This window comes from Stegodyphus dumicola, chromosome 6 (assembly GCF_044657685.1).
Source record: "Stegodyphus dumicola isolate Sdum_Otavi_A_Nest chromosome 6, ASM4465768v1".
NCBI classification, from domain to species: domain Eukaryota; kingdom Metazoa; phylum Arthropoda; class Arachnida; order Araneae; family Eresidae; genus Stegodyphus; species Stegodyphus dumicola.
In genome coordinates, this window is record NC_140773.1 from 39,810,980 (window position 1) to 39,830,481 (window position 19,502).

The following is a 19,502-nucleotide window of genomic DNA, read 5'->3' on the forward strand; positions in this document are numbered from 1 at the left end:
CGCTGCGATAGCTGGAATTCGTTCTCGCAGCCCTAGCAGCATTAGAGACATTCTAACCCACATGCCAGCTTCGCAAAGACACTCACTTATCTGGGTGTCCGCTCATATGGGAATAGAAGGAAATGAAAGAGCAGATATTGTCGCAAAGGAAGCAGCGGATTCATCCACTTTGCAAGAAGTCCCGACCCTTAGGCCAGTTTCGGACCTAATGAGTCGGACATTCTATCAGCTCCTAAGAATATGGCAAGAACGTTGAGATCAAGCCTCCACAGGGTCAGGGAGACGTGTTTACAGTCTCATTCCCAAGGTCAAGACAACAATCCAAACTAATAGCAATTATATGACGTATTTCCTCACTGGTCACGGGCCCACGTAATGACGTTTCCTGTTTAGTAACGACATTTTTTATTATTAACGGTGCATTAGATACATGCCAAGGGTACGTTTTACAGCAGTTTAATTTATTACTTATTTTTACCATTGATTTTTTTAGTAATACGTTCAAAAAATAAAAAGAAAGTGTACTTTTAACGAAGACCTACAGAAGGAATACCAGTTAATTTAAAAACTATAAGCGATTCCAAAATACGATGCCATACATATTCATCAAAATTTTCAATAAGCCATAGCGGACGTACAGATATTAAACTTCATATAAATAGTAATAAACATAAAATGTCAAACTCTGCTAATACATCTAGCTCGTCATTAAAGAATTTCTTCAAACAAGAGAACGTGTGCGATAAGGAAGAAGAATTAACTGCAGTAGAAGGTACTTTTTGCATACCATACTGTTTGTCACCACCATAGCTTTAGGTCTATGGATTGTACGTCCAAGCTGCTTCAAGCAGCATTTGAGCCTAAATTTACATGTGCGCGAACCAAGGCCGAAGAAATAATGCTAAATTTTTTCACGTCTTACGCTTTAAGAGCTTTGCATATTAATTAGGAAAAATATACATTTGCTTCAATCGTAAATCATGCGTCCAATGATATAGAAATAAAACTTTTTCAATATTTGTTAGATTTAGCGATTGCAATTATGGAGTCAGAGTAAAAATTTTAGAATTTAAATCCTTATCTGGTGGAATATCCGATACTGTCAGCAACTATTTAAAGTACCATGTTGAAGAAAATAATTTGAAAGAATAAGTTATTGGTCTTTGTGCCGATAATACAAATTCTAACTTTGGAGGAGCTACGTAGAGAAAATAATGTTTTTGTTAAACTGAAACGAAACCTTAACCATGTTTTAATTGGAGTCGGATGTGCAGCGCGTATTATCCATAACACTACAAGAATATCAGATGATGTTTTGCCAGTTGATATCGAAATGTTTTGTAGAGACATTAGGTATTTTTGGAAGCAGGCAAGATGAAATATTAGCGACCGCCTTCGCCGGGAATCGAACCACGGACCTCTGGAATACCGGCCCAGCGTGCAGAACCACTACACCACGAAGGCACGCTAGGAAGGCGGGAGAACTAGGTGTTCAAACTGACCCTCTTTCCAAACTGACCTTATACTTTATTTCTAAGATATACTAAAAATCTTATACTGTTAGAGTAGAAACACTGAAAAATGTCTGCAACTTCGTAGAAACCGGTTTTTCAATGATACTAGGGTATTCACAAACAAGATGGTTAGCATTTTTTCTCGCCATTGAGAAGATACTTCAAATGTTTTTACCACTGAAGGCTTATTTTTAATCTCAAGAATAGCGTCCCATGCTCATTTAAAAGTTTTTTTAAATATCCATTGGCAGAAGATTGGCTGTTTTTTTAACAATCAGGCTTCAGTATTTCATAAAGTTATTGTTACAACAACTGGAAATCAAACTGCATGTGTAATCTGATATAATTGGTTCAATGGATGCTCTGAAAGCTTCAATACTGAGCAAGGTAGAAGATAACTTTATTCCATTAAATGTTAAAAAAAAACTAGAAAAATTTGAATGGAAACCTGTCACAATATGAAGTTACTGAATTTCGAGAAGCTATTGTTTCGTTTTATAAGACTGCTCTTACTTATTTGGAGAAATGGACAAAAAAGTATCAGGAGATGGAAACGTACAGTTGGATCATACAAAATGAAATCCCATCTAGGAGTCAAGTTGAAATAGCCTTTTTGTTAATTAACAAAACAATACCAAATCATAAAATATTTAAAACTGATATATAAGAGGAATGTGTTTACCTTAAACAATATATCACGGAAGAAAAAAAAAATTTTGAAGGGTATCTTAATCACCTGCACGGACTTTTATAAGAATATCAAAAAAGAAAAAGATACTCTAAGAATTATTCATGCTTTAGAGAAACACAAGGCTATTTCACAAAGGGCTACAAATTTATTATTTTGTTCATAAAACAATACGCGTCTCGATTTAATCTTCATTCATTAAAAAATACTATATATCACTATTAAAAATAAAACAAAAATTATTTATTTTGATTTATACTATATATTTATATATATATATATATATATATATATATATATATTGACCTACATACCACCTCCACTACAATAACATTAATAAAAAAATAATTTATTTGTAAAAAAAATATATATATATATATCTTCGAAATCTGGTTACGTTAATTTTATGTAACACATATATGTGTTCTTCTTCACTAACTATATCGTTGTCGTCTTCGAAAATAATCTGATTAAAGTAATAGCTTACGTAGACTATTGCATTGCATAATAATCACGATTTTATTGCTGTTGATGCCCATAGTTTCACGATAAACTTGTTGGGTAGCTATAGACTGGGGAGGAGGGGGAAGAACTGTTTTACTGCGAGGCGAAGGTGTTTTGATCAACAGCAGACAGAAATGACGGCACTTTCACTTTCACATGGTAGTAATTGCACAAAAATAAAATGTCACATTAATTGATAGAATTATATATTTTAGTTACCCATTTAACCTTTATAGGATGTAATTATTTTATATTACTGTTTCGTTTCCAAAGTTACTTTTCAAACAAGGATTGGGTTAAGGAAAGGCAAAATATGTCCATTCAACAAGTAAAACCGATTCATTCTATTTAAGAATTCAAGCAACTGGAGTTATTTAACTAAATAAAATCTTTTAAATTGTTCCGGTTCGTGTCAAGTTGTTTTGATCTCTGCAATATTCTCTTTATTAAACTCCATTTCGATAAATCTGAATGCAAAAGCATTTTACGGGCAAAAATCTGATGTAGTCACCACATAATCTCCCGCCACCTCTACGTGTTAAATAGCAACTTGCTTTAAATAAAATTGCACTGTCGGTTGAGCGTTTGGTAAATAAAATCTCTAATTTGTTTTTCCAACGAAAAGAAAGGTCTGTCATATGAAATTTCAGATTATACTCTATTAGGTACTGACCATGTGTATAAAAACTGTTTTTTCTCTATTTAAACCAAAATAATGAAATGCTTGCTCCTTTCCGCCTTTTTATTAAAAATCGTATTTTTTAGGCAGTTGACTAACATATGATTGAACTGGTGCTTAATTAAATAAAATTAAGTATTTATAATATATTTAAAATAAATACTTCGAAACGAACACCATAATTTAATTTCTTTTTATGTTATTCCTATATCAACAACTCTAAATTAACTCGTAGTGTGCAACGTATAGCCCCACGATATTTAGATATGTGTAAACAATTCTCCTTCAATTTCAGTAATATATGGTTTATGTATGCAACGCTATGCTATGCTGATTCCTGCAAAATGGTTATGGGGCTGTAAGTACACGATCAATAATTCAAATTTATAATTTTTTCGAACTGAAATCTAAAGTTTGGTATCTGCAAGACATTTTTACTATTGGATGCAATGCAAACATATAGACAGCTAAATATTAATATTTCAGACTGATATTTATTTCAAATAATTCTAATATGTTTAATTTATCATTTAACGACTTACTTTGATTTAAAATAAAATTTTAAACAATTTATTTATTTAAAACAATTCATTATTTAATACAATTTATTTTAAATCATTTTTAAAATAAAAATGATTTAAAATAAATTGATGGAAACTTTCCAGATAGGACAAACTTGAGAGTAAGTAATGACAACATAGTCTCTTTCTTTTATTTACTGAATTTTTCTTAAATAAAAATCTGATGTAGGCACCATATGACTTCCTCGTACGGCACATCAAGTTATGCATACTTTTGCTGCACTTCTTTTACACTTATTTCCTCGAATTATTCGAACTTAATTAACAGATATATCGGGGCAACTTGAAAAAAGACATAAAAAATTACAAATTTTGAAATTAGACATCGCAGTGAATTTTTGTCGTACTGAATTCAAACTTCTTTTAACTTTATTTTTTTTTTTTTTTCATATCGAGTATAAAGAAACCCGAACATCGCATTAAAAGTTAAATTTCATTATTTGTCGAAATTTATTAGCATTATTTTTTTGACATGCCGAAACATAAGTATTTTCCTCGTTTAAAACACTTCTATAAATGGAAATACATGACTATGAGCAACCATTGAGATCATAAAAACTGGTTAAGGACTTTCAAATCGGGTAATGGGTTGGGTATATATATATATATATATATATATATATATTGTTACGTTATTTTCTTTACCTACGTTACGTACGGGGATCATGTGGATCTGGAGTGAGTAATGACGACACTACTTGATGAAGCTTCAAAACACACTTTATTGGCCAGTGTTCTCAAGAAAGTTCCAATAACACGTTTACACAGTCGTCGAAGAACTACAATAAACACGCAACAACGATCAGGGACACAGTCTTCAGGAAATCAGGTTATAACGGTGAAGACAGCTTCTCTGCAAAGCACCAGAGTACAGCTCTCAACTCTGATCGGTCGTTCTGGGAACTCCACGTACTCTCGAGACTCTCCACGCTACAACTCACGTAGCACTCGGCGATACACTAGAGTACAGCTCCCGACTCCTTGGTTCAGTCGTTCCCGGAACTCAAGACACTCTCTCGATGATGCACTAACCGCGATACACTAAGAGACTCTTTCGGTGCACTCGACGACCAACTCGGCACTCGCTGACCGACTGTCAACTCGATCGACTCCGCATGGACTAACTAAAATTTTAAACAATTTATTTATTTAAAACAATTCATTATTTAATACAATTTATTTTAAATCATTTTTAAAAATGATTTAAAATAAATCGATGAAAACTTTCCAGATAGGACAAACTTGACGAAACACTCACACTCCGCATACCAGCAGGGTTTATATAGCTTTTACCTTGTTTTCGAGAACATTCTGGGCTAAACCGGTTTGTTCCAGAAGGTTCTCCATCCTTCCATAGCATATCGCCAAGTTTGTCGTCAAATGTCGCCAAATGGGCGATTTCTCGCCAAATATGGCAAACCTGACTTCCTTTTTGCCATTTTCTGGCAACCCTAAACCTGCTTTGCGGGGAAGCTATTTTACCAGGCCTGGACATTTCGTAACAATATATATGGATTTGGATATAGTTAAAATGGATTTGGGAATGGTCAAAATGGATATTCCTGTTGAAATATGATAGTCGAAATTTTTCTCGATGATTATAATTCCTTTCTAATTTCGTACAAGGAAGTAAAAATGCGTATCTTTACATGTAAATATAAACATCTTTATTTCTTACTGACAACTGATGGCGTTCCGATTCTGATTAAGTTTGTAGCCTTGGAGATAAATTACTATATCTTCATCAAGGATTGTAGATGCACATCGGCCAATCGGATTACTTTCTTATTGATTTTCAACTGTGAAAAAAGCTATTCACATATAAATGGATTCTCAAAAAAAAAAAAAAAAAAAAAAAAGAAAAGAAAAGAGCTTATTCTTAGTGCAAAAATGTATAGCTGTGTGCATTAATATTTTAACAAGCACGAATAAAATTTAATAAAATCTGTACTTTCAAACCTTTTAATAAGATTTACATCACATTGTAAATTAATTAGCGTATTTGCAAATTTTTTGTGCATTGTTTATATTCAATTTTAATGGTGTTGAAAGTAACGAAATAACTAAAATCTTGAAATCTTTGTAGTACCGTATTTACATCATCGAAATGTATTCGCGGGCCGCATAAAACTACTTCGAGGCTGCCAGTTTGAAATCACTGATAGAAAGTGCATTCTAGAATGGTTACTTAGAATAACATTATCATTAGATTCTATTTTCACACGAAAGAAAAATTATACATACAAATAACGTTGTAAAAATTTTTTAAAATAGAATGTAATTTATTGCTGTCAACCTACCCAACAAGAAAGGTATGGAAATTATAAAGCGCACTCACAATGATCACAACAAGCTGGCATGTGATATCAGCTCTCGATCGTTTGCCGGAATCAAACCCGGAAAAAACTATTAGTTGGTAGTTTAAACTCATTAGCCCTTATCAAGCTGCAGTGATGAATGGTGTGATACTGCATGGAATAAAAGTAAGTGCGTTTCAGAAAGAATACATTATGCATTAGAGTCGTGGCACAAATAGAGATGTTGCTCATGAAGGTAAGAATAATTCCTACCTCTATGACGTAGCTAGAGAGAGGCTGTCAGCCCCGGGCGAGACATTTTTAGGGGCGCCATGTTTTGAATGAAACATTACTCAGGATTGTTGTTGTTGTCTTGTTCATGAATTTCACGGAAGAATGGTTGTCAGAGTCTCAAGGAGGTTGAACTTCTACCCCAATTTCGAGGGCAAACAACCCCCGGGAGGTGTAAGGGTTTCCCACTCCTCTCCCCTACCACCAATCAGACCACAATAGAGAACTTTCGGCTCGCGATATATTTACATTGCCCCCATGCCGCACAGGCACAATACATTTACAAACATCCATGCGATCTCCGGGATTAATTAGGTGGATTGTAGAAGCCGGTGAAAAATAATTTCATTCTAAATTGCGATATAGAATTAAATTGAGAAGGAATAGTTTTTACTTTGGATAATGTATTCAAAGATATCACAACTGATTTCAACAGCTACACATTCACATTTATATTATACCTTTTACGCTCCGTCGAAAACAATCGAATGCAAATTACGAACAACAAAATTATTCCCGGTGAAAAATTCCTTGCTAAGAATGAAGTATTTCAGAGGTTTCACTTCCGTTATTGCTACCTAGTTGTGAGAAACGATTCCTAAATAAAAATCATTTAAGGAGTGTTTAAAGATTATACAAATGTATATTTTGCTTTTAAGAAATTCCTCTCTACTGGCTACAGAACAACAAAAGCAATCAAAAAAAGACCTCTACAATGTCCTACGTGGCTCTGTGAACCAGAAACAAGGAAAAGAATAACAATATAGTTGCGTGCCTAATGGATTCAATGCACGTAGAACCGATCATAGCTTCATATAATTTACTTTCCCAAAAGAAATATTTTATAGTTCTGGAACTTTCCAAAGTATTCGTACAGCCTTACAAAGCACAATCGGTAGTTACCACTTCAAACTACAACGTTAAATAGAAACAATGCAAAAGTGCATCTAAAGTGCGAAGCTCGCACGGAGATCTATCAATACTCCGAAGTCTACACTGAACTGAAAAGCTCAGAACTGCTACTCTCCTCGATCTTTCATAGTCTGCCCCCAGAAGCCAAGAAATCTCTAGTAAATTCCATTTCTCGAATTTACTGGAAGACATATACGGATAAATTAAATCATATTTCGCTTTAAAACATTAAATTACCTGGTTAAATATTCTAGACAAGCAGTCACTTGATCCACTGGCTCCTGCTGGCCTGTCTTAAATTTCATGGAATAAATTAAAGCGCTTGCTTTCCAGATCCTTGACATCCCCCCACTCTCAGGACTTTCTGTATCTCAGGATCCCGGATGCTATTGATGAAATTCTGCAGGGACAGGATTTTTCACTCATTTCTGTTGGGCAGTTCAAAAAGGTGAGATGAAACAGCCTTTCAATATCCGTGGGTAGCTTTTTGAGTGTTTCGGTGGGCTTGTGTTGGTGAGAATTTGACTGAAGTCTTTTAAACGCTTCTCGCGAAAGCGCAGTTCCAACGCGCCAAATAGAGCCTTGAAGTCTAACCTCTGATTTTTGGTTAGAGTACGAAGGCTGATCGCTGCGTCTATTCTTAGAGAAGCGGCGAGATGGCAGGCTTTAGTTTCGGAAACACATTCATTTGCATTGCCAACATAGAGAACTAAATCTTGCACACTTACCGGAGGTCTTCCCATGATATGTGGTCAGCTTTAGAGAGGGTCGGGAAGATACAGGTACGGATTTAAAGGCATCGGAATTGTATCCAGCTGTCGCTATGGGATTCTAGAAGTTGTTAACTACCTTGCGACAGCAGCAGAAATTCTGTCGTCGATTTGTTGCTCAACAGTAGTAGAAACTCTTTCTTGGATTTGTTGTTTGACAGCGAAAAATCTTTCTTCAGTTTCTCCAATTTTATTTTCACCTATGTTTATTCTGCCCTCCATAGCCTCGAATTTGTTTTCCATTACGGCAGTAATTTCTATTCTAATTCCTTCTTGGCTGTTCAATCTTTCCTTGGCGAGCTTGCACATTTTCTTGAATTGATCTGACGGCCCTATCCATCTTTTCTTTAAAAGAAATGATGGGCTGCCCTTTCCATCTGTCTTTAAAAGGAACATTTCACAGTACTGAAACTTTCCACAAAAGTACTGATACAGTTCTTCCCAATATAGCAAAGCACAATCAGTAATTACCACTTCAAACAACTAAGAATTTTAAACACTACGCAATGCAAAGCGCACCTAAAAATGTAAAGCTCGATCGAAGATCCCTCAATACTCCGACGTCTACTCTGAATTGATGATCTCTCCGGTCTTATATGGTTTCTCGATGGCTGTCGAAAAATTTCTAGTACTCTTCATTTCGCGAAATTTTCAGGAAGGCATATACGATTGTTACATATAAGGGCCGTATTCGGTTAAGTTACATATAGAGATCAATTACAGTTATTCAGTTACATTACCAACTATACTAAGACCGGACCATAATGTCGCCAAGTTTGGAGACTTTTGGCGATATCTCGCCAACTTATGACATAGCCATTTACCACAATGTTGAATAGACTTGCCCTGTAATCTGCTTTTTCCGGCAAAGTTTCATTTCTTAAGACGGTTCATGTTACATTATGCAAAATTTCTAACAATATATTTTTTAAATATTTTGAATTAATTTTTTTTTTCAAAAAACGTAAAATTTTTATTTATTTCCCCGCGTGTAGTTTTGATATTCCTTATAACTATATGTTTGTTTATCAAAAAGGGCGGAAAATCTCGGGACCATCCCACATGGCAAACTCAAAGACCATTGGGAATGGCAAAATATCTAGCTACACCACCAAGGACAAAAATTAAGTTAACTTTGACACATCTTTTGAAAAGGATCTCGAAGTGCCTTAAAGGAATCTCATTTTATAGTGTTATTTTACTTCAGGAAATTGACAATAATTAATCCTTCTGTAGTTTAAAACTTGGAAATATTTAACTAGGCAGCAAATAAGTCAGCATTTTTCTCTACATGATAAAATACAGAATCGCCTCTTCTTCCTGGACACCAAAACTATGTTACAAAATAACTATAGCAAATACAGTGAAAAGATACATAGCACTGCATAAGAAATCTCTCCAGATTTGCCATCGTAACAGACCTTATCACATGATGATAACTTTATTTGTTACAGCTCAGGGTAGCGAAAGCATGGCATTCACTAGTGAATACAAAGTTTAAAGCACCAAAGAATTCACCAAGTTTGAGTAAGTTTTTGTACGAAATATCGAATAGAATCACTTACAGACAAGGCAGTTCATACGTGCCACAGTAAATTCATGACTGCCTGCGAGATCCAAAATTATCAGGTAGGTGGGAATTATCGACTGAAATTGAGATCGAAGTTTGTCGCATAAGAAAGGGATGTACATATAGAGTGTATACATATTTAATGCTACAAAACTTTGACAGATTTTTATACACTGATGTACCCCTTTTTGCTTTATTTATCAAAAATTAATTTACTATAAACTTCGTAACCCCAGGGGAAATTCAGTTGCGAATCATACTGTATTAGAACATTAAAATATTTTATATAAATGAGACACGGAAGTCACTTTTCTAAATTTGTCTTGTTTTAATTTAACTCATCTTAAATTGATCTTTCCCTCGTTTAAATATGTCTATTTAAATTTTATTTTTCCATATCCACACCTAAAAACGGCCAAGTGGGTAAGACCGTCAAGACTAGTAGATCGAATTACGGCGAACGGGCTAGCTAAACGGAAATTTTCGTGTTTATCCCTATGAATAACATAAATACCAGCCAGGTTCCTTTATAAAGTCTTACCCGAAGAGATCCTTCTTCATAGACAAATAGCTTTAATGCGCTTTGCCGTACTCAATTAATCGAACAAACCGCTGAAATAGGTAACTGAAATCTCTGTAATTTAAAAGATAAATGTCATATCTGCTGCTCATTTAACTATTCATTATTTTGAAGGAAAATACATCTATCTTGATAAAAAAAAAAAAAAAAAAAAAAAAGCATACTCTGTCGGTTCTCTTTTCATGTTCCCATCTCGGTATACCAAATTTTCTCTAATTTTTCATTAATAAATTAGTGACCCTTCGCATGCACTCTTGCATTAACAAATTTAATTGCATTCATTTCTATAAATCAACCTTTAACATATTACTACGCTTTTCTTGAAACTAATCCTCCTGATGAGAGTGTAGTCTAAATCAGAATTCATCGTGAGATCATCAAGAGGGAGAAGATAGAACCTGTATTTGACAACGCCTTGGGCTCCTTGAAAATGGCAGTACGAGTTGATAAGTCTTGCTTTGGATGGAGAACCCCCAAGGGGACGAATCCAAAGGTCTTCACACAACCTTTCCCTAACACCAAACACTTGAAAAAAATTTAGACTGGACGGTATTTTAAGTGCCACAAAGATATACAAATATATATACGTATATTAAAAAAAATCTATGCCATCTCCGGGAACTTCCTATCAGTACTCAGAATAGGGCGCATATCATTACTCAAAAACCGAATAATTTTATTTTGAAATTTTGATCTTTTTCTCTGTAGTTCCTGCACTAAGAAGTTTTAAAATTTCCTTAACTTTTCCAATTTATTTTTAAATTTAAACATTAAAATTATTCTGTATAGTTAATTATAGTTAGAAACGCCTTCAAAGGATTATTAGCTATAAATACTATATTATTATTATTATGAAACAAATTACATTAAAAATGAGTTGGATTGAAATAAATGAGTCGTTGTTTAAAATTTTCTAATAAAATAATTTAAATAATGTTTGATACATGTTCTCAACTGGGAATGTTACGTAGTAAACGATTACGATAGAAACTGTTAAAGTATGGTTTGAGGAACATAAGTTAATTATTAAAGTGAATTTTCATTTTAGTAATTAATTTATTATCCTCGAGCAAGTGAATTTTCACGCTAAAATTTTATTTGTTATATAACATCATTATCTATCTACCTATCTATATATAGAGAGATATATATGGTACTCCCGCTGCGTTCGTAGAGGAACACTGCGAGAATTGATTTCATTATGAAAATGATAGTAAGAAGTATTATGCAAGTTTAATATTCAGAGGTCTGGCAAAACACACGTGGTCTTTCAACCGTTGGATTAAGTAAGATACGATGGAGATTACTATAACACTGAATAACTAAAAAGCTGTCTTATGTAGATTTATGTAAACACACACGGCATAATAATGTAATTATTTTAGAACGTTGTTTTGACGCTCTACAAATGAAGGCTGACGCAATCTACAGATCTTATTCTCTCACCATTTTTTACTAAATATCCATTTCCCAAACGCCTTGGTATTAAAAAAACTACAGCGTTTCCGAAACGCCGACAAATTTAAAAAGAATTAATTAATAATACTATGTAATAAGATTATGATGTTTAACACTTAATTCATAAACGAGTGTAAAAAAATGAAATAAAAAATAAAAATCTAAAAAGGTTCGGATTTTAACGGTCGCCAAAAGGAGCTTTCTTAAACTTTAATATGGTTTCTTAGTAGAGATTATCAGCACAGATGGCCAGGTGATACAGCGAAACATTTTACAGGATGCTACATGAATATACATTTAGACTAACAGAGAAACGTTATATATCGTCTGTTTATTTGAAAAGTGAAAAAATGCATAACGTCATTCCAATATTTTTAAAAGATATATGATGAATTTAATGCATTTGCATTTACACCAATTGGATTCAAAATTTAAAAATTAATATTATCAAGAACTGTATCTATTGCTTTCAAATAGCTTAGTCTGTTACTCAATAACAGATTCAAATTGAAAGCTAAATATCTTATACTTTATGGAATAGCAATACACTCGAATGAAAAGTGAAACAACGCATTTATACCGAACGATATTTAAAGTGAATACGCAAAATCCTGTTTCAGGATTAATGGCCCTTTTAGTCTGAAAATATATCTCATAATGTAAAAGTCATTGATCCTCGCATCTTTGCATTATCCTGTTGCGTCATGAATTGCGGAATACCTTATAAATACAGATTTTTATAATTTGCAAAGGAAGTGTAAGTTCTCAAATAAAATATGCTTAAGTTTTAAACATATCCTAAAATTACTAACTTTACGAACGTAAATATGATGGCGGAAATTCTAGAAAGAAATATAAATAATTTATTTGAAAATGAACTTCTTATAATGAGTTTATATCCATAATACTGCATATTAATAGGATGTAAGGCAGTGTTTGCTAAAATTTATCGACTATAGGAGCCCATAATTTCTTTTTGTTTCTTTCATTGTAACTCTACTATCCTAAAAAAGCATTGAAAATATATTAATGCTACGTTCACTTAATGAGTAAAAATGAAAAGAAAATCCTTATTTCATTATAATCTTATTCACAGAAACAAATCTATTTCATATTATTTTATGTAACAGTAGCAACGGAAATAAAAACTTTATTTAATTTTTAATTTTTTTTGTGTGTTTAGTTTTGCTGATACACATACTACTATTCAAATATTCCTCCAAACTTTTATTTTGACTTGTGATAAATACCCTTAGATAAGTTGCATGCAGACCCACGGTTTCTCTTCACACACTTTGTTGATCTATAGTAATCAAACATTTCTGCCGCTTTATTCAATAAGTTTCTACATTCTCTGAAAGATAAGCTTCTGAATATAATTTAAAACCCAGTTTTCTTGTCTAAAAAATGTCCATACAATTCATAACACTAAATGGATCTTTTTCATTTGTGTTTGTTTTGCTGTTTTAACCTCGAACATGCAATCTTAAAGACAATACATATTTAAAGAAGAAGTTTGACTTACAAAACAGCTTAAGTGATGACTTTAAAAAAAAGCTTACTTGTTTACAGCTATGCCCAGGTTCTGCGGTCATCTTCAAAAGTTAAGCTGTTTTACAGCAATGACATTAATTTTATCCACCATACGCAAAAGATCATCCGAGCGAAAGGAAAACGAAAATTCATCTGTCAACTTTGCAAAACTGATACCGGGTTTACCTGTTACAGAGGGCGCTGCGAATGACAACTTTGCTTAAATTTTTCTTCTTTTTCCTTTTCGTTTAACACCGAATTCGTCGACCTTTCTTCTGCAGATGTTAACGTTTTATTAAGTGGCCTCTTAGAAGGTCGTATTTGGGTGAAAAAAAAGCGTGAAGAAATGAGAATTCAGGATCATTTCTTTTTGCAGAAATGCAAAATGATTTTTTTCTCCAAAACGATCTCATAATTCATAGTAAAAACAACAAATTAGAAGCAAAGATTCAGTCTAACTAGATTCAAAGTCATGCAAGTTCTTGAAATCTTATACTCCAAAAATTTCTTCATAGAAACCTGGATATAAAAATGAAACATGGCTATTTTCACAATTGCAAATTCATCTCCTTCATCTTCCATATGAAACCATTATTACGTAAACTTTTATGGATAATCAGTAAAAGATATTATAAACGCAGCCGTAATTTATAATCGTTGCCATTATCAAAATTAAATTATAAGTTTCCAAGAAAAGAAATGTATAAAAACGCTTAAGCATGTTATTTGTTTTTTTTTTTTTTAAACACGTGTGCTAAGATATTAATTTCAATAAATTTGAAGGATTATTTATAACCGTAGTAAGTTTACAAAATCCAAAGCTATTCATTTTAGAGAGTTAGTAAGGTTCAATGCCCTGTCTGTTGTGGAATAAGAATGAACGTAGTTCGATTGCTTTGAAAAGTTTTTTTTATGAAATGGAAAAGATAATTTATTACATGTTGTTTAAAAAATAAAAAAAATAAATAAAAAAAAATAAATAAAAACAGAAAAGAGGATTTTTCATTCGATTTTTTCCGCTTTTGAACTAAACATTTAACAATACTGTGAAGAAATCCAGTCACTAGGCATGATTTGATACGCTTTGAATAATTCAAATAAAATTATATGCACAATTTGATAACTTCAGTTAATTTCTAGTTACGATATACAGTGGATGAACATCGCTAAAGTTACCAAATCGAAGGTAAAAGATAATATATGTTTTTCACTTTTTGTTTGTTTTCGCGTAACCCTATTGACATTTTCATCAAATAATTATCATGTGAAAAAAAAAATGTAAATCTTTTACGGTGAAACTTCAGTTCACGAACTTAAACCATTTCTGAAGCCTATTCGTCAAACAAAATATTCGCAAACCGAAAGAAATTTCTCCATAGGAAAACAACGTAAAATAGATTAATTCGAATGAATCACGGATGATTTCTTATTTAAACTTCACAGCAGCACTTTGTGCACAATTCACAACCCAAAACAGATGAAAATCATTAAATACATAAAAAAAAAAAAAAAAATTAAACAGATAAAATAACCGAAAGCTATATTTAACTATAGAACTGAAAAAACAGAAAAATGTTATGGTTCAGATATGAAATTTCCTTCCGTTAAAATATCAGATAACTGTCTTTGCGTCATCTTCTTTCACCTTTTCTTTGTATTTAAGCGCAAAGAAACACTGCTTGTGACTCACTGGGAATCTATTTCCCATAAAATTTGCCCACTGTGAATTGTTGTTGCCTACATTTTAAAATGTTTCTAAAGTGAAGCGTGATATTATCATTGGAAATGTTTATGCTGTATCTTGCTTCGGCTTTATCGTTAAGTGACAAACTTTACATCTTACCGCAATTTACACAAATTTCGCGGATCAGAAAACTAGAGTCGTTTTACTTCCTTCTTCTTCTTCTTCTGAAGATATCTTGTGTGCAATCGCATTTAGTGGCTCTTCTGAAGTCGCAGTTTCTTCTTGTTCAGATCACTTTTTTGGTCCGAAGTCATGGTCCTGTAATTTACTTGCTGCCAGGCTTTGTTGATGAGAGTTAAGCAATGGAAATTATTAAAATGATTTTTGCAGAAAGACGTAAGTACAAGTGTAAGTTTTGCAGAAAGTTCTGAATATTGGTTGCATAGAGTTGTTGTAAGGTACTTTCTCCTTCTTTAGATGCACCTTCGTGGTGTTCTTGGAACCTCGTTCGGCTAGCAATCATGGTTCGGAGTTCGAATCCCAACAAGGGCAGATTTTCTCTCCTTTTCTTCACAGAAATAACTCAAATAGATTCTACAAGGTTACCTTAAAGTAGTTTGAAAATTATATAATGCTGACTTGAGCGTATGCAGCTCGAAACATTATTTGTCATCCGAAGCGTTTTTTATTCACATAATTTGTTCGTGAAGTGAGGCGTTCGTGATCAAAGATTCTCAGTAGTAGTAGTCCAGTTTTTTAGAATGTAACCCAAATCGAGAGAATTTTTTCTCAAGTGTTCTAAGGTCTTATTTATAGCTTTATTGTTTCTTAACATATTTTTATGTTGGTTTTGAACTATTAAAAGATTTATAGTCCATACTAAAATACATTATTGTCCCTTCATCAGTATCTTTTAGGATACCCTGAAAGTAACGCAATGGAAGGTAATTTTAATCTTTCTTCGCCATTAAAGCTAAAATTCTGCACTAATGGCAGGAAAGATGGAATTATATGGCACATAAAATTTGGTTTAATTATTTAACCATTTGGTTTAATTATTTATTTTTGATTTAATTATTGTAATTATTTAGTGTGCGTACGTACATAATGCGTTCAGATGATATGCAACTAGTTCATAATAGAGATGAATACTACTTCTTTCGCTTAAGCGATTCAAGTAATTTATCCACAATTAATGGAAGATTAATAGGTATACGATTGTTTCAAAATCACCTAAAACATCCTTCTGACCAACCAACGAAAAATGTCATTTTTTATATGAATCAAACCATAAAAGTAATTATTCAGAAAACCATAAAACCATAAAATTATTCAGAAAAATTCAGTACAACTGAATATCATTTGTTTAAAATGATTAAAAATATTTATTATAAATATTATAGCATTTATTTCATTTAGTTAAACTAGAATCTTGTGTGCAAGAAATGAAACGTACTTCATTCAGATACACGCAGAGGATCGAATAGTTAGGCAGTGACTAAAATAAAATAAAAAAAGTGAAATTTTACATTATTGTAAAAAGAAACGCCATTCAAAGACCAAGACGCAAAAGTAAAAACAAAAGAGAAACATTTCATGCAACTCGCTGTACAAGTCCCTGACAAACCATGAAAAAAAAAATTTTTTTTTCAAGCCGTAATTTTCTTCCTTATTTAACACGAATATTTAAAACTTTTTAATACACATTGCGAATCAAATTATTTTCTTCACTCATAATGAAAGATTGAAAGGAAACATTGTCAGAGACATGAAGAAGGCAAATTCAGTATTAAACATGTGATTGAAAAAATACCGGAAAAAAAGAGGGAAAAAAATTATTAGATAGAAGGAAAAAGACCACAATTTCGAGGATCATGCATATCAAGCAATGAGCTTTATTTCTTCTAGGCTTCAATTCATGAAGTACTACGTATATATGATACATATTTTTACAAAGCTTTATTTAACTTAGCCTCTCATATCTCTTCGTTTGTTCATTTGGGTCAAGTTTCCAAATTAATTTTTGATTCTCTGCTATACAGCAGTTTCCTTGAAGTTGTATATTCATATGTAAATGTAACAAAAAAATATTCCAGAGAGTTTTTTTTTTAAATTCTATTCTAATATTTTAAAATTTAGGTCAGTGTTTTCCGCATAATCTTGCATAACGATCAAGCTAATCATGACGAGATTTAGATCCCTACATCAACGAAAAGATAAATCGCTATCATTCAAGAAAATGTTTACCAGAATTTCTAACGGAATTCTCGCATATAGATGTTGAAGAATACTAAGCATATTTAACTAATATTTCTTTTCATAGTAATTAAACATTTTGCGGCACAAATAATTTTGCATCGTGTCCGTTCCCGAACATAACATTTACATTTTTGATACATTCGCGGTAAGAAGAAAGCAGCGCAGCTGCAGTTTAGCTAGGCTGAAAAGAAGAGGTAAAGTGAAATGTTTAGGATGAAATCTTAATTCAGAATGGATTAGTTTCAGTTTCAATACATTTTGTATATTTCGATTGGATAATTAATAATGCTCAAAAGTTACTGTTGGCTGTTTGAGTTTTAGTTACTTTTACGTCACCAGCGTTATGTAAAAGTCATATAATACGGATTAATACAGAAATGACGCAGGCCAGAAAAAAATTATAATCAGCAATTTCTGTTTTTAAAACATAGAGGGGAAATACCCAAATTACAATGAGTAGTTAAGGAGCTATTGCTAATTTAGGTTATAATTTTGACCTATATATTATTTATCTTACACACACACACTCTATAACAAAAAAAATCGACGCACCAAGAAGGAGTTGTCCGATGAAGACAAAAATTGGTGGATAGGAAGATTATGTACAGAATAAAAAATGATTAAAATTTCAGAACAATTGAATGATTTATTTCAGAGTTACATATTTACAACGTAACGAGCTCAATAAGGTGTTGACCCATCTCTAGCCTGGATGCAAGCTGCCACACGGCGTGGCATAGACTGATAAAGCTCCCGGATGGTCTCCTGCGGTATTTCTTGACAAATTTGCTCCAATTTCGGGGTAGGTCATCAACATTCTCTAGTAGATGCAGTCGCCTTTCCATCATATCCCAGACATGCTCGATGGGAGAGAGATCTGTCGATTGCTATTGATTTGACTGGCCAAGGAAGTGTTTAACACGCTGTAAGACAGTTCATAGCAACAAGTGCCGTATGTGGTCTGGCATTATCTTGCTGAAAAATAAACCCAGGGTACTGCAAAAGGAACGGTAGTAAAACAGGTCTCAGAATGTCGTCGACGTACTGCTGTGCTGTAAGCGTGCCTCTAATGACGACCAAAGGAGTCCAGCTATCAAGGAAAATATCAAGGTCCCAGACCATAACTCCTGGTTGAGGGCCTGTGTGGCGTGCAGTGAAAGCAGGATCGGCATGCTGTTCTGAGCTTCTCCAGTAACGGCTTCCATGATCGTCACGACACAGTTGAAAGCGGGATTCGTCGCTAAAGGCTATACGTCCCCAATCAGCATCATTCCAACCTGATCGACCCAAGTACCACTGTAATCTGGCTCGACATGTGTAGGCGTGAGTGGCAGGGTGGCGTAACGGTCGGTACGAGAGTAGATTTCGCTCTATCAGCCGTCTGTGAATAGTCATGGTAAACACTCGTATGGGATCGCATATCTAATGGTTGATAGCGATGAATCAGACGCTGAGACAGCTGAACTGACAATTACTCTTTCTTCCCGATCTGTTGTGGTCCTAGGTCGATCGCTACAATCATGACGCTGAAATCTACCACTGTCCACCCATTCTTGCCAGCATCTTCTAATCGCCGCATCGCTTCGACTCATATGACGAGCGATTCTCCGATTCGCCCAACCTGCCTCTTTCAATCCAATGATACGACCTCTTTCAAACTCTGACAATTGCTCGTAATGAGCTCGAATTCCGCGGCGAGGCATTTTTTCAGTCGTTGAAAGATATCCTAAATCGATCTGCAACAAAAAATTTTCAACAGTTCAAGAAGAGCTCCTTATACACATCTGCTGGATGCGCAGTTCCGATGCGCTGGAGATCGCACTATACATTCATTGGATAATTTATTTTATAACCAAATTTTAATTATTTGGATATTTGATAAAACATTTATGCATACGCAATTTCAAAGCGATTGGATGATTCCTTCTTGGCACGTCGATTTTTTTTTTTTTTTTTGGTTATAGAGTGTATATATAAGAAGGATGTTTCCAAACCTCTAGAAATTAGATATAATGTTTTTACTTCGTCAGTTTTCATCAATATTACAATGCAGTTTTCGACATAATCCATTCAATAGAAACTCCATAGAACTCATTCCATAGAAAACCTAATTTTTTTAAGCCGTCCTTAAAGAACAATGTTTTCTAACTCAATTCACCTATTTATGGCATGATTAAATTCG

The 19,502-nt window shown here is 33.4% G+C and overlaps 1 protein-coding gene across 7 annotated transcripts in view; it reads right to left on the reverse strand.

Annotated features, from left to right (window-relative positions):
• LOC118179676 (solute carrier family 15 member 2) overlaps window positions 1-19,502 on the reverse strand; it is a 196,524-nt gene that overhangs the window by 114,037 nt on the left and 62,985 nt on the right. Inside the window, exon 1 of one of the 7 annotated variants that reach the window (XM_035348847.2) lies at window positions 13,407-13,563. The exons of 5 other annotated variants lie outside the window; for them this stretch is intronic. In XM_035348847.2, coding sequence (XP_035204738.1) covers window positions 13,407-13,439 — 33 coding nt within the window. In that variant the 5' untranslated portion in view covers window positions 13,440-13,563. Of the gene's footprint in view, window positions 1-13,406; window positions 13,564-19,502 lie in introns of those variants that run through there. One more of the 7 variants, XM_035348851.2, reaches the window with a different exon arrangement.